At 38.2% G+C, this 24218-nt stretch overlaps 1 protein-coding gene across 1 annotated transcript in view; it reads right to left on the bottom strand.

Moving 5' to 3' along the window:
* The window catches only part of lhfpl4a (LHFPL tetraspan subfamily member 4a), a 35744-nt gene that overhangs the window by 9796 nt on the left and 1730 nt on the right, over nt 1–24218 (bottom strand). Inside the window, exons 2-3 of the mRNA XM_008412762.2 lie at nt 3203–3439; nt 506–522 (exon numbers count right to left, since the gene is read on the bottom strand). Coding sequence (XP_008410984.1) covers nt 506–522; nt 3203–3439 — 254 coding nt within the window. The remainder of the gene's footprint in view (nt 1–505; nt 523–3202; nt 3440–24218) is intronic.

Genomic DNA, 24218 nt, shown 5'->3' with positions numbered 1-24218 from the left:
CTCATAATGATCCAAGTATTATTAAAAAAAACTGAAAAATCTTCTTTTTCCCCTCAATGCTATTTAGTAACTGATCAACAACATTCTCAAATTTCAATTCCCTATGAAAATCTAATTCCGTTTTAATGGGCGCTTTCTTCTTGTATTTCCAATTTTGGTTTCCAATGATTCACTTCCTGCTAAATAGCCCCCTAGTGGTTGAAGAAAATTCCATATATAAGCTGCACTGGGCTATAAGCCACATGGTTCAAAGTTTAGGAAAAAAGTAACGGCTTATAGTGCGGAAAATACGGTATATGAAAAAACATCTAAATGCTCTCTGATATTGTTCAGGGGGCCGGACCAAATGTGGAGGCGGGCCGGATCCGGCCCGCGGGCCGTAGTTTGGGGACCACTGATCTATGTACTGTCGACATACAAGGTTATCCCATATCCACAGACTTGTTTTATTTCAAGCATATTCTTCAATCTTCTCACATAAAATATGTATTGCAGATCAACTTACCCTCGAAACAGCAAAATCTGCAAAGAGAGAAGGAAAAACTAGCTTACATACTGCAACACACAATGAGAAGGAATTGCACAGTTTTTCAAAAACACAAATTTACTTACACAAGTATGTGTAAAGCATTTAGGTCATCCTCTGACTGGGGAGAAAAACTGCTTTAATTTGAGACTTTATTTGACCCGTGTGTACATATGCTTTCACATGGAAATATTCTGTGAATTACCTACAATTAAATTAAATAGTCTGTTTCAAGTATTTCAAGAGCTGCTTTATCATAGATTGTATTATACTTTACATTTCAATGGGAAATGAAAAACAAGAATTGCTAAATTATTAATTCAACCCAAATATTGGGTAGTTGTAAACAAACATTGGGCCGGACGTATTTTTTGGGTAAGAAAAGAGACGTAAAGGGTCATCATCAGTCCACAGAGACGGTCATTTTGAAAGCCATAACAAGCTGATCAGACGTCTCTGAACTGAAGGTCTGATTAAATTCTAATAATGTCAATTTAACTGCTGACTTTGATTGTAAGTAGAGATGTATTTTTTTCTATTTTAGCAGGAAATAGCATTAGCCTAATCAAAGCTAAGTTGTGGCTAGCACCAGCTACATTCAACATTCACAGTTTCAGCAAGAAAATGGTAACAAGCTATATTTTGTCTCTTCACATTGTGTGTTAAACTATATTTGTGTGCTTCATTTATTTTGCAGTTATAAGCAAACTGCCTGTTCTGACTCTTGTTTTGGGATTGTTTATTGGATTGGGACAAGAGTTGGAAAAATAAGAGACCATATGTAAGAAAATTAAATTCAGTATAAGATTTATTGCAACAAAAAGTTGTTTCCTTTTTTGAGTCAAGGATAGTGATTTTAGTATCCAAATTTAGTTGTTTATATTATGTTTTCCGATTTGTTTTTTGTATTCTCATTTAAATGCAAAATGACTCTCAGAAAACATTTATCACAAGTCAAAGAAGCTTATTTTAGATTTTTAGTCAATTGTGTTTTGAAAATCTAATTTACTATGCTAGCTCAAATCCAGAACCCAATCCCATAGTATGAAATAACCCAGAAGCACTAAATTTAATCTAAAACTTGGTTAGCACAAACTGTGTTTTGTGCTAATCAAACACAGTTTCTAGAATGGCACAAGTCGTGGACTGTGTTTAATCTTTTATATTTGAAAGCTGTTGCGGTTTTGACCAAATTTACGTGAGGAATTAAATTCAACAAAAAAGAAGGAAAATATTTGATTGTTTAATATATTAATTGAACCAAAGAACCACTTGCGACTCCAAAGAGACTTCTAATGAAAGCTGTCTCAATCTCTCAGTACAGCTGGAGGTTCAACATATTAATTTTTAATTTATTATTAAAGTAAAACTGTGAAGGTAAGAAATTAAATTGGTCTAAGGGACAAATATGTTACGGTTTCTGCGCCAGGTCATATCATCATTATAGTATTATCTTTTTAGTACAGGGGCACTGGCACCCTGGTGGCCCCCGTCTAGAACCGTCCATGCCTGAAAGGCATTTATAAGCAATCTGAATTTATCTGATTTATTTCTGCTAAAATAGAAACATGACTTCTTGTCTAAGCTTCAGTTATTTATTGTTTGAACATGGAGGAAATTGGTGAACAAACCATATGCAGTTGATATAGTGCTGGGATTGGTGGGCGTTTTATGTGTAAACTCATAGAAATCGTCAGTGAGGTTAATCAGATAAGAACAGAAAGACACGCCCACGCTCTGGAATATCTCAGTTACCATGGAAACCATCATGAAGATAGATCGTCAGAAAAACCGAGACATCTTATGTCACTATACTCTGATTCTTCCTCTCCCTCCTTCTCTCTTTTTTTACTGTTTTGCTTTCCTCTCACCAATTACTATGTTTCATGTCAAGGATTTTTTTTCTCTCCCCATCCACCCTCTCCCCCTTTTTTTTTAAACGCTGATCTTTGTTTTGTGATGATGCACTTTGGGGTTTTGGAGTCAGATCAAACACAAAATCCTTATATAAGAAGACTTTTATTGTTCAAAAATAATATCTCCTGCCTGTGCCCTTCCACCAGCGCTCTTCCTTTCCTCCTCTTCCCCTTTCTTCTTAGAGCATAGAACAATGTGGTTGGCCTGCCCTGATGCAATATCATGCAAACTGTCAGAAAGCTCCCAGAGGACTCTCCCTCACTCTTAGATTCAGCACTGAAAGCAATTTGGCTGGATATACAGAGGCCAGATTGAAGTGTATTCATTCTAAACCAAGCAAATCTCACTCCTGGTAATGGTAATGGGTTCAGTTTAGGATCAATAAATTAGAAAAGTTGGAAAATTTTACGTTTTCAGCTACTTTCAAATAAAGGATATAATTTTTTAACCTAAAACACTAGGAGTGCAGATTTAAAAGCACTTTACCTTATGAAATTGGTTACTAAATGTATAAATTACACTGTAAGTTAGTTATCTTTAAATCGTCAAATGCAAGAAGGATATATTGAATTAGGTAATGTGTATAACTTTAAATAAGATTAGATTCTATCTGAAATCCAAGTAAAATTCCAGCAAAGCAATTTAAAACCAGCCTAAAGGAGAGGATTTAAAAGTTTTAATGGGATCCTGGTGTCATTGGATTTATCAAGACAGAAATTCTGAAACTGAATTCTTATGTTTGAGTCTACCTTTACTCACCTTTGTTGTCTGTCTGCAGATCATCCAGATAGAAGTCTGTCTGCCGGTTTCCCAGGACGAAGGCCAGGAAGGAGAGGATGAGGGCGTCCAGGATGCCCATGATGGCCAGCATGTAGGCCCAGCGTACTGAGCAGTCACCCAGAGAGTATTTCCCTGAATGCTCCCCACACATATCCCGGATCACTTCCGCATCCCAGCCGTCAGGGAAGATCATGCAACCCAGCACCAGGCACACTCCTGAGCAGGGAAATGGGAGAGAACATGTCCTACGTCAAAGTGGGAACAAGGATTACAATTGTGCACACATTTTTGTCTATTTTCTGCTAATGTTGAAAAAAACACAATTTCCAAAATTATTTAATTTCCATTAAATAAGACCTCAAATTAAAATCACACGTTAAGCTTGATCACGCGATAAGTCATTAAAAATCATGGCAGCGATGGATGTAAAAAACCATATGAGACATATTTATTATCCAGCCATGTCACTAGCGTTCATCATCTACCATCCATCAGAGGAAACGTCGGTGTCTTATTCAGACTTTGGAGTGACAAGTCCTTTATTCTTTGGAGCAGCTATGTGTTTTGGGGAAATTGTAGTTACCAGTTTTACAGAAGTGCTATGGAATAAACTCACTGGAATACCACACAACGTTTTATGAACCGTGTGATGCTGTGAGAGCTCTGGTGGAGCCAGCAGGACATTGTCCAACAAAATGTAAGAAAAACCACCATACTACTTCCTGTTGTCTTCTTCAGTGTTTTTGCCAGTGGTAACATCTGGCCATTGGTTATTTGAGTCGAGTGATACAAAACATTTTTTGCCATTGCAGTTTTGTGAAATGCATTTACAGTAGTTTGATACGGCCGCAAAACAACCTCATCCTATCGCAATTTTTATTTAATCAAAAACTGTTTTTTTTCTGAATTGGTATGCTTCCAATAAGCAAATTTATTTTTGTAAAATTTGCACAATTATATGGTTGATGGAATTGCAGCTACTGATTCAAGAGTGCATCTTCTTCATGTATAGTTGCAATAAATGTGCAGTTCTTTTCAGTCCTTGCAATACTGAAAAGAACTGCCCTTTGTAATGCTACAAAGGGCAAATGAAGCCCTTTGTAGCATTAGCTTGCAAGGCTCTATTAACACATATTTCTGAACGTATACCCATTATAACCATTGGCTAGTGGGAGGCAGCACACAGGTCAGCAGGAAAAAGCAAAGGAATGATGCAAGAAGTCTTACAGGGTGAAAAACAGAGAAATAGATCACATGCAGAATCAAAGTGTTGACAGCACACACTGTTTAGGCCTTCAGGGAAATGAATGTATGCATTTTCAACGCTACAACAGAGAGGGCAATCCATACTTTGCACCTGCTCATTCATCAAAGTGTGCATCACCAAGGGAGCTGATTTTGCCTTATTGCCTTATTCTGTCCTCACCAACACTGTTTAACTAGCAGTCATCGCTGTGTGCCTTAGGGGGGCTGTAAGTAAAGCAGTGGGTACACAGAGAGATGGAACATACACAGTAGATGTTCCTTTCAGAGCAGTCAAGTGTTTTCCCACAGGCAGTACCTTTTGTGATGCACACAAAAAGTAACTCAAATTTAGCCAAGTCAGTGGTTTAATGCTTCCCTTCTATGTAACGGTTGACGTGTAGAGCTTAGCTGTTTCGAATAGTATTCTTCTTGTAGTTTTAGCAATTGCAGTGGAGGAAGTGAACAAAAACATCCAGTCCATGTCGGCAACACTTCCAAATATTGAATCAACAATAACAGCCATCTTGTTCATATCAGCACTTCTCTCTTCACAGTGGAGGATGGTTGTTTACAGCACAAGCAATTTCATCGAACTGGCATGTTGCATACATCACAGGCAAACGTTGGCGATTTGGTAAAATTTCAAACCTCAACAAAGTCCACATCCCCAGGAAGGAATCTTTTCTTAATAGCCGAGAGTCCAGACCCTCCAGATGAGGCACAGCATAGAACAAGGAGCTGGTTTTTACCACACTAATTTATTTGTAGTCATTATGTTGTTATTATTTTAACCCCATGCCACACATTGTACAACCTTAATTTGTGAGAATGTCCCTTATTGGTGGAATATGTGAAATTCGAAGGACAGTATCCTATGTTTGTTGATTAGTTGTGCCTAGCACCAAAACAAAATTGATCAATGCTGTATAACTGGACTAGTTAACTTGGTGATGATGCCTAGATCTAGCTAGCCCAGAGCTCTGGTTTCCTAGATAATTTAAATGCACCGCAAGGTCACCCAAAGACATAAATGCGTTGAACAGAACTTTGTTCCAATATCTTATTTTTTTAGCAACATCAGCAGGTAGAGATGATGGTAGTCCTCCAGACAACACTACCTGCCCTCATCATCCTCAACTACACTATGTCCACAGTGGGTCACTTCRGGTTCCCAGATGGTCTTCTCCTCACACATAGACAGTGTTCAGAAGAAGGCCCAGCAGAGACTGGACTTCCTGTGATAACTCGGGGAGTACAACCTGTGTTGTACTCAAGATGTACAGTTTGAGGGCTGCTGGTCCTTTGCTGTGTCCATCAGCACAGGAGCTGCTGGTCTTCCATTATTCAAAACGTGTTTTGTTTGACCATCAAGGTGTGGTTTGGTTCATCCTCAAACAGGACAGGAAAAGACTGTAACCAACAGTCAGGTCTGCAGAGAGGATCTTTCCTCTATTCAATGGTAGGGTCAAAGAAAGGGGAGGTAACATCTCTGCAGACCCCACATATTCTGGACACAAACATTGTGAAAGTCCAAAAAAATGCAGTTTTGCAATTGCAGTGTTTCCATTAAATAAGAAACACAATTAAAATCATGTGACTACTCTTATTCACGTGATGAGCCATTAAAAAACATGCCGCACCATAATCCTCCAACCACTGCTTTCATCTTTTCCATCAGGAGTAGAACTCTGTTATTGATCATYTGACTCGTGTGATGCGAAAAAAGTGTTTCCTTCTCAGTTATGCAAAATACAGATATTGGCATGTTTCTATTAAGCAATTTTTTTTTTGAAATTCTAATTTGCACAATTATGTGGGAAATAGAAATGCAGGTAACGATAGTCTTGGAATGGGTAAAGCTTCTCATATGGTTCAGATTTCAACTTAAAATTTGTGGACAACTCTTAGCAGTGCAGTCTATGGAATGAAACCAAGCGAGTTAAACCAGCTCTACTATTTTTGATCAGAAGAGAGTGCAGGTATTCACCCAGAATTATGTCAGAAACTTCTTGATGTCTACAGAAAGCAAGTGGTTGAAGCGCTGTTTCCTGAGGGACATTAATTCAGATATTTGTTCTATTGTGATTGTATCTTCAAACCTGTCTGTATATCCTATATATAGGATATATATATATATGTGGGAATTCTGGCTATAAAAGTGAAGTTGATTAATCATACGCCTCTACTATCTTATATTGGTGATTCCCACTCCACTGAACCTGTTATTTTATTTTATTTTTTTTAACATACTGGCAAGCCATTATGAGAAAATTGTGGGCGGCGAACTCATGGCAACAGATAAAGGAGGATATGAGATTAGTCACCACCTCTCTGTGTAAACATGCAAACACAAGGAGTCCTATTTTAGGCTGGGATGCACACCRTTTCGAACTGCGCCTGCCGCTCTGACAATATGATTGTAATGAGAGAATATAACGACGATAATACAGTAAGTAATGAGAGAGAGGGAGAGCAAAGGAAGCCGTTACCATGGGAAATCATCATGTTATTAGCTCCTTTTTATGACCTTTATGCGGGATATTAGCCATGATGGGTGAAGATAAAATCATTAGCGCGGTAATGAGCATCAGGTAACATGTTTTATGGATTTTTGATGGATGTGCCTCCTCCTGGTGTCAAGCTCATCCAAAGTTTCTAGTGTTCGAAAATCACACACACACATACACACGCATGCACGCACAAAAACAGGGTTGGTGGTTTAAATGTTTCAGCCTGATGGCAACTCATTTACCGGTTATTTCCCATTGTGGTAGCAGTTATTTATGGCGTTCAATTAGTCCAAGCTGTAGAAGCTGCAATTACATGTGTTCATGAGCGCAAATTACACTGAGAGAGCAGGGAGATATCTGTGGAAGTTCAGGGTCTCTCTGTCTGCACTAATACTCAAATCTAAAGTAATTACAGTTACATTACGTTAAAACGGCAACACACAGAATGTTCACACTGACCATCATAACTACAGCACCACCAGAAGGTATTCACACAACTATTTATTTTTCATTTTATTACATTAGACTTACTCTAAAATGGATTTGAGTATTGTTGTTTTGCAAAGATCTAAACACAGAACACATATTACAGCAAAAACTGATTTGAAAGGGGAAGTATGATGTGTTTTCCAGGCACATAATGCCATTTTATAGCACGATCAAGTAACTATGTTACCGTCAGGTGCTTTATAAAATGCTTTATATCAAGTTTGACTTAAAAGAAATTTGACTTTGTAATTTAATGCCTTGAAATTGGGCCTCCGTGTCTTTAAAAACTCTTGCTCTTTCTGACATTCCATCTTCAGGAAGTCGTCACAACATGGCTCCTCTATTTACCTTTTAACAACGTTTTTACCAGCATTTCACTGAGAAGTATCTCCTATAATGAGCTCAGCAGATGCGTAGTTTCATCAGGTGTTTGCTTATTGCTGTTGGCTAGTCTGAAGGAGCTGAGTGGGGCAGTCACAGGGGAGGGCTGCTCTGTGAGACGGAAGCTTGGAAACTGCAGCTCTGAGGAGGAGCTGAATCTCGAAGGCAGAGCTAGGTCCACCCATTTGTTTTGCACAGCTGAATGGTTCCCATGGAGATTAAAGGATTTCTCAAACATGCATGAAAGAATCAAAGCAACACCCCAGATATGTTTTTGATGAGGTAGAAACATTATATCATAACGTAAAGATCTTCTGCTGCTTTTGTATGTCTGTTTTTTTTTGAGAGATAAATAGGTTTACAAAAAGATTTTCCAATGTGGTTATTTTTAAAACCTCTGCTATATGCGCAGTGTTGTACAATTGATTTTCAGAAATGACAGTACAACGGCCTACTTCACGCACTCCCGCTCCCTCACCATAAGCCCTACCAATGGCTAGACTGTGCTTATGAGTGCCTTGACTGTCAAAACACTGACAGCACTTTCAAAATATTTTAAATACCATTTTGTCTTGTATGCACTCAGAGTTGGGTGAAAAAGACCCAGTTAGAGCTTAGTATCCTTGTTTCTTGTCAAGAGCACAAAGTTGAGATTAAAAGATTAGCTTTACAACAGTTTAAGTCTCAGGGTGTTTTTACACCCTGAGACTTAAACTGTCTGGTAGTCTGGTAGACGTGGTTCCATTGGGGACCAAACTTGCAACATTTGTTACATTTTCAGCTGCTGTGGTTCTCTTTCACACTGCCCTGTGTCAAACCAACCAAACCCTTTGGAAAAACTTTTTCCCCTCCAGGCCTGTGGTGTCATTGCACCAAAAACTGCTGAAGGAATCAACACAAAAACTTCTGACGAAGACACTGAGGGCAACTTCCTCCTTTACAAAATGTAAGCAAGAATGAGTTATGTCAAATTTTGGTGGTTGTAATATTTCATTTTTGCCATTGGTAAAGACTACATGTCATTTCTTCTACTAATGCGTTGCTTTTTTGGTCCTCATCAGAGTCCAATTATCTATTCACACCTCCCCAAACGAACCAGACTTTCCAGACAAAACTGTCCTTTGATGAAATTGGACCAGGCAGGGCTGGTGTGAATGCATCCTTACTGTAAATGTGATTTGCTGTGAATTTATGACAGTACTGCAAAATGAGAGTCATCACTTTAAAGTGGTTTCACTTTTTGAAATACTTTAGCATTTGGGTTGTGTAAAGCAAAACTAAATAATAATATTGGGTCACTGCTGTGATATTTGAGATGAGCCATGGTGTTCAAATTCATAACTCTGTCTATAGCATGATGGGGTTATAAAATCTTGCTGGTTTGGTTTTGAGAACGGCCATCTGATACAGTCTCTCTTGTGCTTTCTGTCTTTTTTCTCCACCTCAAAATATTCAAGTGGGCATCACAGGTCTAAAAATAACCTTCACTTTCCCTCAACCCAAGAAAAAAAACCTTTGAAGCTGGAAGGGGGTTTCCCCCTCCTCCTGCTACTCAAGATACTGCATCCTGAACTTGGAGGAAGGAACTTCAAAGGCCGCAAGCAGAGGACTGAACACAAAAGGTGGATTGAAAGACAGCGAGGAAAGAAGAGCTGAAGAATAAAAGGGCCAAAAAAAAACAAGTGTGTATTTAGAGAATTTAGCTCCGTTATGACTTCTTTCTTTCTCATTCTTTCCAGTCATCTTCCTAAACCAAAAAAAAAGAAAACAGTCGGAAAGCTTGGTGTCCCGCTAAGCTAAATGACCGAGTTAATTTATTTATGACATCTCAATGATATTAATAGACTGGTTACATAAAACTTTTTGCCAGACTGTTTCATCTAAATGTCTTCACACATTTTTTTTTCTTAAAACAAAACGTCACAAATATTATGCAACACTTCTAAAAATACAGCGAGTGTCCTGTGTGTGTGAGTGTGAGCGTGAAGGAGGGTTACACACTACTTCTTCTCAGCATCTTGACTCCATGTTTGCTGTAATGTCATCCAAGGCGGGCCAGCTTCAGCCTACATTACTGTTATACCTAACATGTTCACTGTGTCAGACGAGACAAAGAGAAATGACTTGCAATGACTGTCGCAGAAAAGAACTTAAACAGAAAATGCTGTTAAAAAGCTTGAAATAATTTAAAAACTACTTTTAAATTTTGCTGATTTTTAAAAGATAAAGGTAATTTTGTTTACAGGATGATATTTGTTAAAAGTGACCCATTATGTGCCCTTAAACAGGTTAGGATAGGTCAATGGCCTATACAAAACCTGCTAATTACATTTTTTCTAACAAAATCCTTCTTAGATAATGAGGTCGAAGTCTGATCAGTTCTGCCTGTTATGAGTCCAAACTGAATGAGCTGTTGTAGGACCACTGTCACTTTAAATCCAAATAAACTGGTACTGGCCACGCCCCCAGCTCACTAGTGACAAGTTTAATGTCTTCTAAGTAAGATATATTCTTGGAGATGCAGGTTGGCATAAACATACATTTTGCTTGTAAAAAAAAAAGTGAGTTGCCAGATTCATTACACATATATGGCAAAAAAAATTAAGCTGTAAAACTATCAAAAATCCTTTACGCTAATTTCCTTTTTACGTTTTGTCCTACTTTAGAAGCTTCTTGTTGAGTTCGAAGTCCAACACAGATCTCTGGAGTACAAAGGTGTGAACACAAGTGCATTAAGAGATCGCCATAAAGTCGTAAAGCTATCTATCCTTTCTATTTGCCTCTGTGTCTGGACCTCGGTTCAATGTTCGCCATCCAGCTAATGGACGCCCTCCTTGCTAATATGTTGATCTTTTATTACGGTGTAGTGTGATTGTGTGTATTGTGATGATGGAGGGAAGAAGGGGGATTCTTTGGAGACCGTAAATTGCTGACGGCGCTCTTTACAAGATGCTTCGCTGCCACGGTTCACCGGCTCACTTGGCACTGATTTCTGCCTATTTTGATACGTCGTTACAGCCTTTCTGTCCTCCTTCCTCTAAGTGTAAATGTGTTGTGTGTTTTTGACATTTTGATATTTATTAAATAAATGTTGATGATTGTCCAGAAATAATGATGAAGTCTTGATGTGTGGAAACTGCAGACAGTTTACCAAATGGAATATTGGTTTTGCACTTACCTCCCTTATATCTCTTCCATCAACTGAATAAGAAGGAAGTTGCTTACAGGGGACAAATTTTGTTAGGATGCTTCCATTTACTAATGAGTGAAAATTGTATTCATTTTCAACAATTTTGCAAAGCTCTGAAAAAAGTCCAAGTCCAAACTTCCAGCTCTGAGAGCTGTTAAATCAGTGCTGCAGCAGTGATCCATGGTGGTTTGCATCCTCTACTTCCTGTTTATTGCATCCATGTGTAACATCTTCATCTGACAAAATTTCTTTTGTGACGCTTCTGCTTGCGGCTGCACAATGTTGGACTAGCTCTGCCACATTAGTTCTTTTTGTACACTTTAGTTCATAATATTTTTGGTTGAGTCTGTATCAAAATCCTTCATAAGAATATCACCATCAAAACTTTGTATTTATATTTAAAAATAGGAAACATGGATAAGTTTGGGATTATGAGATAAAAACAAACGTATGTATAAAGTCTATGACAGAACAAGGATGAGGAACTGTAGAAGAAATCATTTCCGTTTTTTCTCATATTTTTCCTTTTGTCTCTCACTCGGGCCACAGACACACACATTCAGACTAAGTGACAATGAAGAGAGGGGTCAAAAGAATCCATTATTTAGCTGTGGGGATATTTTTAGAAGCACCCAAGTGACTTTGGAATTATTTATTAACTGCCTGATAATTAAAACATGTACGTTTGGTTGAGAAAAGCAGCCAGAAATCTCAGAGAGAGCAGGAGGCGGGGATGTCCCCCGGGGAAACTCTTCCCTCTGCATCGCTCTGCATTTCTGCCCGACCACTGCTGCAGCATTGATTTAACAGGAGCTGCTAGGGAGCAAGAGAGAAATACACGTCCGTCTGGCAAAATTAGAATGCTTGTGTGCAGTTTAACGCTTTATATAGAGGGAAAAACATACAAGTTTCAGAAGGAGTCCTCATTAATAATTTAATCTTGACCTCGTCAAGTTTACATTTTCCTCCTAATTCAAATAAAGCCCCGTTTATGTGCTAACTCACATGGACAGACGTCTGAATGCACCTACTTACTAAGGGGTATATAATGTCTGCATCCATGGAATATATTTTCCTTTGTTTAACCCATTCCTATCTGGTTTTTACCATCTACACAATGCACTCTGCAAGATTATTGTGCTCTTCATTTCCTTGACTTCCTTTAAAAGAGCGCAACTAAACAATGAACTTGGCTAGATGTTGATTGACTCAAAAGCAGCAGTGAGTGTGTGTTGGAGTTTACCTGATTGTCTTTTATTGCAACCTTTTGATGGAACACATAAAAACTGTAAGAATTCTTGTTTTAAGGTGATTTACACTAGCACTGTTTAGATGTGTTTAATCAAACTCCAATCTGTTTGCCTAGAAAGTCTGATTGATTTGGTGACGTACAATCGAAAAAGTTTGTTTTCCAAAAAAACAGAAGTCTGATCCGCTTAAAAATCTAGGTCTTGGTTCAGTTAAAGTCAACTCTTCTGTGGTTCGAATGTATATGTGAATGCCAAGTGGACCGGAAGAAGACAGTAATGCCGGGCATTCTGGGTAAATACAAGCAAAACAAACTCACAAGTCCGGCACTGGAGGGAAAAATGGTTTGTCTTTTTTTTCCAGCCACAAAAGAGAAATCCCACAACCACTAAAATCTGATGCCACTCCATTTTTGTTTACATTTTGTGAGTAAGGAAGTTGCACTCAGTGTCTTTTTCAGAGGCTTTAATGTTGTTTCCTTCAACATCTCTTCAAGAAATTGACAGTTCTCCTGTAACATTAGGTTTTTTATCCACCATTAGCAAAGCTGCAACACATTAATAACCTGCAAAGACCCTCCCCCTGGCTCTGATTGGTTGTTTCTGACCGGGACAGGTTCATTAATGTGGATGGCAGTAGGACCACAAGGGGAAGGCAACAGATTACTTGTCTCATACCCTCCTGTCAGGATATGGTGACTGCTTTAACAAATATGTAAAAACAACATTTTTATAAACGTTTATAAAAGTTATTTATTGCCTCTTTAATTATGATACCCAAGTTATTTTTTATGTTAACTAAAATGTTTAGATTATTTGCAACCATGGATAGACAAAACCGTTTGTAGAGATAAACATAAGTGAACAGCTTGCATGTCAAATATTAGTAATCTCCTTTTGTGGCTTTTGCTCATCCATTCATACTTGCATTTATCTGTTCATCCAAGATGGAAAAGATGTGTTTGAAACTGAAATTAAGAATACACCTTAAGCTAAATACATTTAAAGACTATTCCTAAAATTTAAGTTAAGTTAGAAAGCAAGATCATTTCCACACCTTATATGAATAGTGTAGCAATTCCGCTACTGAAGCCTCTAAACCAGGGGTCACCAACTCCAGTCCTTGAGGGCTACCATCCTGCAACTTTTAGATGTGTCTGCTCAAACACACCTGGATCAAATAAACTGCTCATTTCCAGCCTATTGCAGACAGGTATGAATGCTGGTGAGGAAATTCAGACATTTTGGAGCAGAAGTGAATCTAAAAGTTGCAGGATGGTAGCCCATGAGGACTGGAGTTGGTGACCCCTGCTCTAAACAATAAGTAATCAATAACTTAAATTATTTTGCCATTTTGATGAGCTTTCTGGACACCTTGGATCAGCAAGCTTACAACATTTATCAACTTTAAACAGCTGAGTTTAACACTTACCCATAAAACTGCTCAGTTTCATCAAAGTCATTTCACACCATTGTAATCTTGTTTTCCGACTATCTCTTAGCAGCACCCATACACTTTTTATTAAGAATGGGAAAAGACACAAAGACTTAACTTTAATGTTATAAAACCCCTCAACCCCAATGCACAGGTTTCTATCATAAGTGACGTACATTTCACAAAGAAACAGAACTTCATGTTCCACCAAAAAACACAATATTTCTTAATGTTTAGACCCCGTAAAACGCTCTCCGAGATACACCAATGTCCTCACAGGAAACAGTAGAGAACTTTTCGCACTGCARGATCCGGCCTGGCCTGGCCCGGCCTGGCCTGGCCCGGCCCGGCCCGGCTCGGTTTGACTCGGTCCCATTGGTGCTATGGCCCTGGTCGTTTTGCATTGAGCAGGATACGTCACGTATATCGACCCTTTGCTAAAGCTACCGAAGCGATCTCCACAGCAACCACARAACTTCCTAGGTCTCCCGTCCCGCTTTTTCTGTATGCACTCATGAGCGTGGAAGCTGAGGGAAATATTTACATCAGCTTTACATTTAACGAAAAAAATAAAATAAAATCTCATCTGAATGTCGTCTCTGAGCTGGACTCGCGGCCAGCTGAACTACCGCTACAGCAGGCGGGATTTCCCGGCTGGAACGACGCCAGATCGCAGTGTAGGGTAAGAATAGATTATGATGGGAATTTATTGATGCAGCATATTGAAATGACAGCCATCGAGAAAGTCTAGTGCTCTTCTGATTCACAAATCTGGTCTTTGTCCCGCCCCCACAGCCAATGAACCAATCAACAGCTAGCTCCAAACCGGCCCGGTGTGGCCGGCCCGATTGGAACCGCAGCTCTCTGGGTTCCAGGGAGCCAGGCTGGAAGTGCTAATGCAAAAACGGTCGGCCCGGAAGGCAGGCCAATCTGGGTTGACCCGGGTCCAACTGTGTAGTGCGAAAGGGGCTTAGCTGTGCTTTCGTTACACATTTGCACACGTCTTTGTCTATGTTCTGCTAATGTCAAAAAAACATAATTTCGCAACTGGGGGGGTTCCCATTAAATAAAAAATTACATTAAAATCAGACGTGAATAAGCTTGATCATGCGACAAGACATTAAAAATCATAGCAGCAGAATATGTCAACAGTTACATAAGATATGTTCATAATTCAGCCAAGGCGCTAGCGTTCGTCATCTACCATCCATCAGAGGAGATGTCGGTGTTTTATTCAGGCTTTGGAGTGACAAGCCCATTTTACTTGGAAGCAGCTACGTATGTAGCATTTTGGGAAAACTGTATTCAGCAATTTTACAGAAGAGCTACGGAATCAACACATTGGAAAGACACAAACCTTTTATGAGCTGTGTGATGCTGCGAGAGCTCTGGTTTGAGCTGGCCACACATTGTCCAAAAAGAAAAAAAAAAACATCATTCTCCTAAGTTTTTGTGTCGTCTTTTTAGACATTTTCGCAAGTAGTAACATCCAGCTGTTGATCATGTTGTGACTTGTGTGATAGAAAATAAGTATTTCCATTGCAGTTTTGCAAAATACGTCTATTCTGATATGGTTGAAATACCACCTCTCGTAGCTCGAAAAGGTTTTATCAAAAAACCTTTTTTAGTGCTTTTGAAATTGCCGTATTTTCATGGAACACATTAATTTTTGTAATTTCAATTTGTACAATTATATGATTGAAGAAAACGCAGCTACTGTGACAGCAGCTTTAACATCTCTCTCTGTGATGGACTGGCGACCTCTCTGGGGCAAATCCCACTTTTTACCAGCTGACTGGTGGGATAAGCTCAAGCCTCTTCTGCCCCAGTGATTCAAAACCACACAAAGTGGCCACAGAAAATGAATAGACAGAAAAAATTATTAACTAAACTGAAAATAAACACCTACAAAATCCCAGACAGGCATCAAACATTCAGGTTGTCTTTTTGTTCTTTTGCACCATTCCTTTGCCAGCGCTATTTCCATATTTAAACTTTTTTAAGCACACATACACACAGAGAAGCACAAAGAGCGAGCGAACAGCCACTGACAGGTCGATTCTCCCAAGATACAGAGACTCTCTTGTGCCTTAGCCCATGTCCTGCTTAGTTCTGTTTAATATTGCAGCAGACAGGGTCAGACGTTAAGGATGGATGTGTGAGCTGACGGAGAGGAGGAGGGAGAACGGGAGCCATCAAGCTGCAGTGGTTGGCCTCTCACTGAGCTTTGCTATGGTTCCTCAAATCTGCCCGAGCAACAAAAGAAAACCATTAGAAAACATGGAAGGTGGTAAAAAAATATCTCTTAGAGTCTGTCAAGATTAAAAAGTTCAACCCCTCCTTCCCCCCTTTTTGTTATTTTTTTTAGGTTCCTCAAAGATTTCAGGGTTAAATGAATCTCTGTCCAGCTTGGTTTAAGTTTAACCGAAAGCTCCAGAGCTTTCCCCAGGAGCATTTTCTCCTGAATTAATCAAAACCAGAGCAGAGGTGGCAGCAGCAAGGTTCTTCACAGAGTCAAGGTGCTTTTGGGAAATCCAGCCCTATATTTGCTCTTTACGTCTGAGAGGTGGCGCCTAATTGATGCTGTTCAGTCTGGGCTCTGAGAGCAAATTGACCCCATTATTCACATTCCCATTGAGGTGAGAAATAAATGGGGGAGACGGGAGACTGGGGAAAGAAGTCACCCATTTGCAGGGAGCTGTAGATTTTTTTAATGCCTCAGAGTGAGTCAACGTTTTGTTTTTCAGCATTTTCAACTTCACAGTAGAGTTCAGTTTGTTTCTTTACTTTTAAGCATACGTAGTTCAGGGCTGGTGTTTCTTTTCATACCAAAGTTCATGTATGGTCAGTTGTTCACATGGAAAGGTTGTCTGATATTAGTTCACTTTGGTGAGTTGGCATGTGATTGACATCCAAACACATGCCAAACCACTCATTTCACATGTTTATGTTATAACCATAGACTTCAGTGTATTACATTAGGATTTTGATAGACCAACGTAAAATACAGTATAGTTGAGAAGTGGAGGCTAAAAGATACAATTTATATTCAGAACTCCGAGTATTTTTGGAATATGTCTTTACTAGTTTTTGAGTCAAAAATATTTGCTCATTTTTCTTTCCACAATAACTGAATCTTCATTGGATGGAAGGTGTCTTTAAGAAGCAGTGGTCTGTCTTCCAGAGGTTCTCTGTCGTCTTAGCCTGTGTTTACACAGCAGGTCTTGATGCTTAATTTTGCAATCAGACATTTGTGGGAAAGGTTTAGGACCCCAAAGTGACCCTCATGCACAGAAGAACATAGATGTCCAAAAACAGCGCACTGTATTATTAATAATGGACACCATAGATACCTGTATTTTAGAAATTATTCAGCAGTGGGAGTCGACAAGATTGTCCCAAGATCATAATAACACAAAGGGATATAATAAAAAGAAAGCATGACTAATAGCAGTGATATTTGTGGTGCACTGACTGGAATTTCTGTAGAGAGGTTTGGATGTGTAGCTGGACAAGGAAGGGTGTGGGACTGTGATGTAATGTGCTTCACTGACAGACAATTTTTCATAATTTGATAAAGGCCCCAACATGCTTCATCCAAAGTGTTGAAATCGACACACATTGATGCGAACACATGAGAAACATTGCGTCAATTTGGTTGCAGCTGGACTTGCAGATTTACCATTTATTGTTGGAATTTGCTTGAAGGAGCTGAATATTTTTCTTTATATTTTATTTATCCAGGTAAGTTGATTAAGAACAAATTCTCATTTTCAAAAATACAAGTGCACATACCTGACAAAAATGGATCTGCTTTTTGTAACATTAAACCTTACCTTCCACTACTTAAGTAAGTGTAGGAGAATCTTATAGATGTCATGTTTCTTCTCCCTTTGGCTTCTTCATACCATCTACATGTTCTCTCTCATATGTATATGAATCTTTCTAAAAAAAAAATGCAGCAGCATTCTGGTTCATTAAATTTTCTTGAATGCAGTCTAGGATGTCCCTTTGATGTACTCTTTTCTAATCCTAGTGACTTTAGTCACTTTTGCTTAAAATTTKAACTTCTTCAATCCCACTTCTGTTTATTGCTTTGACCAGTGAGGTGAAGACAAGGGTGAGCTGAAACAACGTAGCCTGTTAAAATGTATTGCACCAGACCTTGGAGGATGAATTGGTATCAGCCTTTTTAGCCAAATTACATGTTACCTACCTGGGTGAACTTTTATTTCCATTGGGATGAAAGTTAAATGGTTTGTGGGTGGTCTAATAATTATAAATATTAACATAATTAATTTCATTTGAAGCAGGACTAAACATRAAGTGGACTGCGCTGTCAGCTGGAGCTGATCCAGGGATTCACCATGTTGAGGTGAGTGACTTCATCAGATCTTCTGTGTGGTGTAGCATGAGATTAGGATGTGTTCATTTTGGGTCATTTTGGGGTGGTCTGAAGGTAACTTATGTAAATTCCATAGTAGTGTTGACTATGTGCTGTTTTTTTTTTTGTTTTTTTGTTTTTTTATTCTGAGACTTGTGTCATTGAATTTTTTTACRTCCCAAAATATTGGAAGCAGCATGACGTCACTAGAKATCACATTATGCTGTAGTCAGAACTTAAAGGGGTCGTATTATGTATTTTTCAGGCATGTAGTGCCATTTCATAGCACAATCAAATAATCGTTACCTTCAGCTGTTGCGAAAATACTGCATATATTAAATGTGACTTAAAAGAAATATGACTTAGTAATTTAATGCCTTRAAATTGGGCCTCTGTTTCTTTAAAAACTCCTGCTCTTTCTGAAACCCCACCTTCAGGAAGTCATCACAACATGGCTCCTCTATTAACCTATCCTSTATTAGTCTGMAGGAGCTGAGTGGGGTAGTCGCAGGGGAGGGCTCCTCTGTGAGATGGAAGCTTGGGAACGGCACCTCAGAGGAGGAGCTTTGTCCTTGGAGGCATAGCTAAGTCCACCCAGGCGGTTTGTACAGCTGAATGGTTGCCACGAGAGATTAAACAATTTTTCAAATATGCATGAAAAAATCGGCTTTACATTCACTACGTTATACACTTTATTTCTCTTTTAAGATACTACTGCTAACTGTAATCCTCCTCAAAGATATACATGACATGATCCAACATCTCCTCCTGGGAATTTTACTTTGACATCATGGGATGCAAAATCACAATGTATTGCTGGGAGTCATGTGTGCCATCCTTAAGTCATTTTCAAGTGTTTTAACCTCATTCGCATTTTGGTCAGTTCATCTTATATAGAGWACAACTTTGGCCTGTTTTCAGCTAGTGGATGCCAAAAAGCTCTGTGTCAATCTGTGCTGGCAATGGCCCCACATTCTGCCCAGCATTTTGGCCGTGCTTCTAGTTTGTCCTCATCTTTTATTCAACCTTTACTAAACCAATAAGTCTCATTAATCTCTGCRGCAAGGTGAGCCACTCACCCAGAATTTTACAGGAAGGTTAGCCAATGAAAGTGCTATCCTGCACCGATGCTCCAATAGGKGAATGCATCGATGTAAGGAAACAAACTTTCTGTTTTATCTCTTAGTTTCTGTCGCATGCACYAGGGTCAAAATAGTTTGGGGTTTTKAATTACAGTTTAATTTTATTTTGTTGTGACTTTATGTTTGTCTAATTCAGTTAGCTCTACTTTGTTTTTACAATGGAGTAGATAGTTTTTATTAGTTACTTGGGTAACAATATTATATAAAATCATCAACATTTTAAAATGAGAACATTGGGTTCCAAATTACCTATATGTTACTTTAGGTTTAATGCAGGAATCTGTGTTTTTAATGAATCGCTCAGAAAAAGAAACARATGCTAGGCAGTTCAGATAAAAACAGGATGGAAAAGACAAGTTCTGTCTGTTCACAGTCAAATTCTTTAGTGGTTTTCTAGGGGTAAGGAAGACGCTTAAAACCTGGAGAAAAACAAAACAAGGTCTAGGTGAAAAATAAATCTCTTTCTGACAACTAGGGTCTTTATTCACATGTTTAGAACGGGAGGAACAGGAGAGATTCCAGATGTAACCGACATGAGAAAATCCTGTTTGAGGATGACCTTTGCTCTCTCTGACTTTACTCACTCTGGACCTTTGCTCTTTCTCTCTCTTCATCTTTGGTTTTGAATAGGTGACAAAATCATTTAGACCATCCCATCTAGGTAATTTGAAACTGCTTAGAGGTGTAGAAAGAGAGGACACACCTTCAAAGCATATATTAAAATGAGGAACACACTTCTCAAATAAAATATCCCCATTTTATAGCAGCAAGCCACGAGCAGTTCACAAAGGCGCCTTTGCTTTTTCTCTTATTTTTCTTATTTTGTTCATTTTTCTACTTTTCTCAGGTAATTAATGTCTGATTTATGGTTTGGACTTCTTGATGGTTTGGGTGTGATGTTGATCTGTTTTTCTATGCATTTAATTGTATACCCTAGATATGTCTGAAGTTTCCACTGTTGTACATGCAGAACTCTGAATTCGGGAAAATAGAGGAAAATAAGGAGCAAAGAAGTTTAACATTTTATTCCTCTAATTTAACAATTGTAATTACCAGATTTATTTGTATTAATGAAAATGTTTTCTCAATTTCAGTTTCTATTATCTGGTTAATTTTAATTAAGTATAGTAACCTTGACATACACTAGACCTCCATGGTAATTATCAAATGATCCCTTTCCCCCAGACACAGGCTCTTGRTCCTAAAGAAATGTGACGTCATAAGCTAGAAACATTCAAAATTTAATGAGATTTTTGCAAACTTTACTTGGAAAGTTAAACGCATTAGAAAGATTTTGTAAACAAACAAAATTAAAGTATTCCTGATTTTATSAACAAAAAAGTAGCATTAAGAAAAAAACAAGAGTAAAAACCTCCCAAGGCCCTAGGAGGCACCAGAAATAAAATAAAATGTGATATTGAGTACAGAAACACAAAACATAAATATTCACATGTTCTGAATCTGTCCACTGGGAGTTTGGGTGTTACTCTGTAGCGCTATTCATCACATCTACTTCCTCTGCATCACGGCTAACATGTTTAACCACATATTTGTTGATGAAAGACAACACTGTGCTAGTCAGTGTGACAGTTTATGCAAAAAAAAWTTAAACAAATTATATGCTACAAATGTCTTAGTATAAATTTTATTTGATCAAGTACTTTTCTTTATGGACAGCTGTAATTTGCCCATGGCTTCAGAAAAAAGAAAAAAAAAACTGATTTATTTAGTATCACTTCTTGTATCACTTCTCTGCTTTTACTCTTTTTTTAAACTCCTGTTTACACACTTGTGCTCCACAATTCAAAAGATTAACTTGTAAAGAAATTAAAGCAGAAATTTCCAAAAATATCCCAGCAGAATACAGTACTAATGTCAAAAATAGGATATAAATAGAAGCAAAAATATTCATGCTCTTTGAATTTTTTCACACTTTGTAACATTAATACAACAAACCATGGTGCTGTTTATTGGAATTTTATGTGACAGACTGACAAAATACAGCAGAAATTTTGAAGTTCAATAAAATTCTTCATGCGTTATTATTATTTTCACAAAAAAGCAAACTCAGATCTGCTTAAGAACTTAGGGCTTGGTTCGGGTGAAGTGAACTCTGGTGAATGCATGTGTGGACGCAAGCGGAGCAGAGACTACTCCAGATGTAGAAAGTGGACTGTATCGCAGAGTATTCTGGGTAAATACAACCAAAACAAGCACAGGAGTTTAGCGCCAGTCAGAGAAATAGCTTGTGGCCTTTTTACCAAAGACAAAGCAGAAATCCTAAACCGCTAAGGTCTGACAGTATTCAAATTTGTGAATAAGTAAGTTGGACTCAGTGTCTTCTTATGAGGTTTTTATGTCACTTCCTTCAGTAATTCTTGGTGCAGTGCCACCACAGTTGAGGAGGGGAACAGGTTTTTTAACTTGTTTGAATCATTTGACACAATTCAGAATGAAAGTACCAGCTGAAAATGTAATAAATGTTGCAATTTTGGTCCCCAGTTGAACAGTGTCTACCGGACTATCAGGTGTGAAAACAACATTAGTCTGTCACAAAACATGTAGAATCAAAGCCATAATTTTGCTTCTTGAAAGAAAAACAGAGATGACAGTAATTTCACTTCCTTTTTGGATTAGATCTGATGTCTTGGGAACAGAAAACAAATATCAGTAAAATTCAAGAAATTCACCAAATACTCTCAGGATGTGGGTATTTTGTCACATTCGTTCTTCTCTGATTTCATTTATTTTGAAGGTTTGTGTAGCATTTGCATCTTCTATTAACTCATGATCATTTAGGCAAATGGAGAGAAAAAAATGCTTAAAAAAATCTCTACCTCTGCTGTCCTGCTGATCGTGCTGATTGTAGAGCAACAAAACCTCTTTCAACACACTCGGCAGAACAGAGGACAGAGTGGGCAGATGAGGATGAGGAAAAGAACAATACAGAAGGAAAAAATTTGCTGATCTCTCTCTCCCTCTTATTCAGTATGCTGACTGTTTCTGTACAGAAAACTGACTCCCACGCTTTTCTGCCTGGCCTATTTATCACACCGATCAGGTTATGAAGAACTCGCTCCAGAATGTTTGTGATTATCTCCCAACCTTCCACTCCGGACGACGGACCGGCTTCATTTGGAGGACAAATATATATATATATATATATATCGCCAGCGATAGACTCGCTAACTATCGCTACTGACATTAGTTTTTTTGAGGAGTAATTTTACCAACATAATATTTATATTAAAGTCAAGAAATGCCAAATATATATGCGTCCAAATAAATCTAATGAATTATCCTATGTTCATCTGTTGGTCAGTCATGCCATTTTTTGGGCTCCTAACAGCACCAGCAAAGTCCCACTGTGCTATCTGCAGCGATATGAGATAAGCTAGCAAAATGTCCATTTTTTTTTCATTTTTCATCATCAACCTTCTTCCTCTAGTTCAACGAAAGGTGCCACCACTCAGTGTCTTGCGTGTGTTCAGGGAGCCTCACTTTGTCCTCAATAATATCTCTACAAACTGTAATCTATACGCACAGGGGTGGGAGAAAAAGAGATAGAGAGAGAGAGGGAGAGGAAAAAAAATTAACCACAACCTCCCTGAAAACAGTAATCCAATCGACCCGGAATCATCCTCAAAATAGCAGCCACCATCGCAGGGAATTCACACAACACACCTCCTTGATTGGACATGGGAGATGCGGACGGACTGACGGATGGGTATTTAAATGAAGGGATGGGTGCCATTTGCATTTCATCAGCACAAAGCAATGATCCTCCTGCTGCTGCTTGCTTTGGAGATGCAGTGGTGTATCCGCGGAATATCAATGGTAAAATGATGAGGTGTGGGTGGCTAGCGGGGAGCTCAGGCTCTGCTACAGGAAGCATTTAAAACGCACCTATTAGGGAATATCCTATCAGTCTAATTAGGAGTCAAGAAATAGGAATATGTACAGTCTCCAGCAGACTTTACATTGATGTAAAATGGAAATCACATGATGTTCATGGTGCTATATTAGCAAAACGGATGTTTTGAAATCTTAATCTATAATGCTGAATATGATTTTTGATCTTATGTGTTTTCTTTCTGAGACTTCTATATGCTTAGGTCTGTCATGCCAAACATATTTTTTGATTTGAGTTCTATATGTGACACCCCATAATGCAAAATGAGTGACTATAACAATATTCACACACATATCTCTGCGTATTACATGTCTTTATCTCATGATGCCAGGAATCAAATTTTATGGCACGTATTCATGGAAATTTCATCAATTAAACCCTGTAGCACAATTTGAATCCTTTTTTAAAACACATATATCAAATACATTAAACATATAGCTATAAATTTTAATCACCATCATGCCAAACATATTTTTTGATTTGTTCTCTTCATTTGATACCCTAAAACATAAAATGTAGCATTTCTGACAGTAATCGCCAAAATGTCTATGACTTTAACAGTATTGTATATACATATCAAGTTTTAAACCTGTGTCTTTGAGAAACATCTCTTTCACCTCATATTGCCAAAAATCACATTTTTAATGCATGCATTTATGGGAATTCTATCACAACATTTTAATATATTTTTAAAAAATACAGATCTCTATGACCAGGAATGCAGCTAAGTAATTTCTGAGGTGCATACATACTCATTGTTGGCAACCTCACTAGAAATAATTCCTCCATGTCGTGGCGCCCCCTTTCACTTGGCATATAGCCCATACATATAACTTTAAATCCCCAAAATGTCAAACATATGAGTAGTACATAAACATGATTTATGTACTTTGGAAATATTGTCTTCCAAGCAAATCTAGAAAAGCAAACAATTTTATTTTGAAACATACATGTCTCAGACGTTGTGATTTAGTTTTTGTCAAAAACCTTCAAACGTATTATGTCTATGTCAACACAAGTGGTGTAAAAATACCATTCAAGACACTTCACTACAAATAA

The sequence above is a fragment of the Poecilia reticulata genome, linkage group LG7, assembly GCF_000633615.1.
Source record: "Poecilia reticulata strain Guanapo linkage group LG7, Guppy_female_1.0+MT, whole genome shotgun sequence".
In the NCBI taxonomy this organism is placed as follows: Eukaryota; Metazoa; Chordata; class Actinopteri; order Cyprinodontiformes; family Poeciliidae; genus Poecilia; species Poecilia reticulata.
The sequence above is the reverse complement of the archived record's forward strand: the minus strand, read 5'-3'. Positions and strand labels throughout refer to the sequence as shown.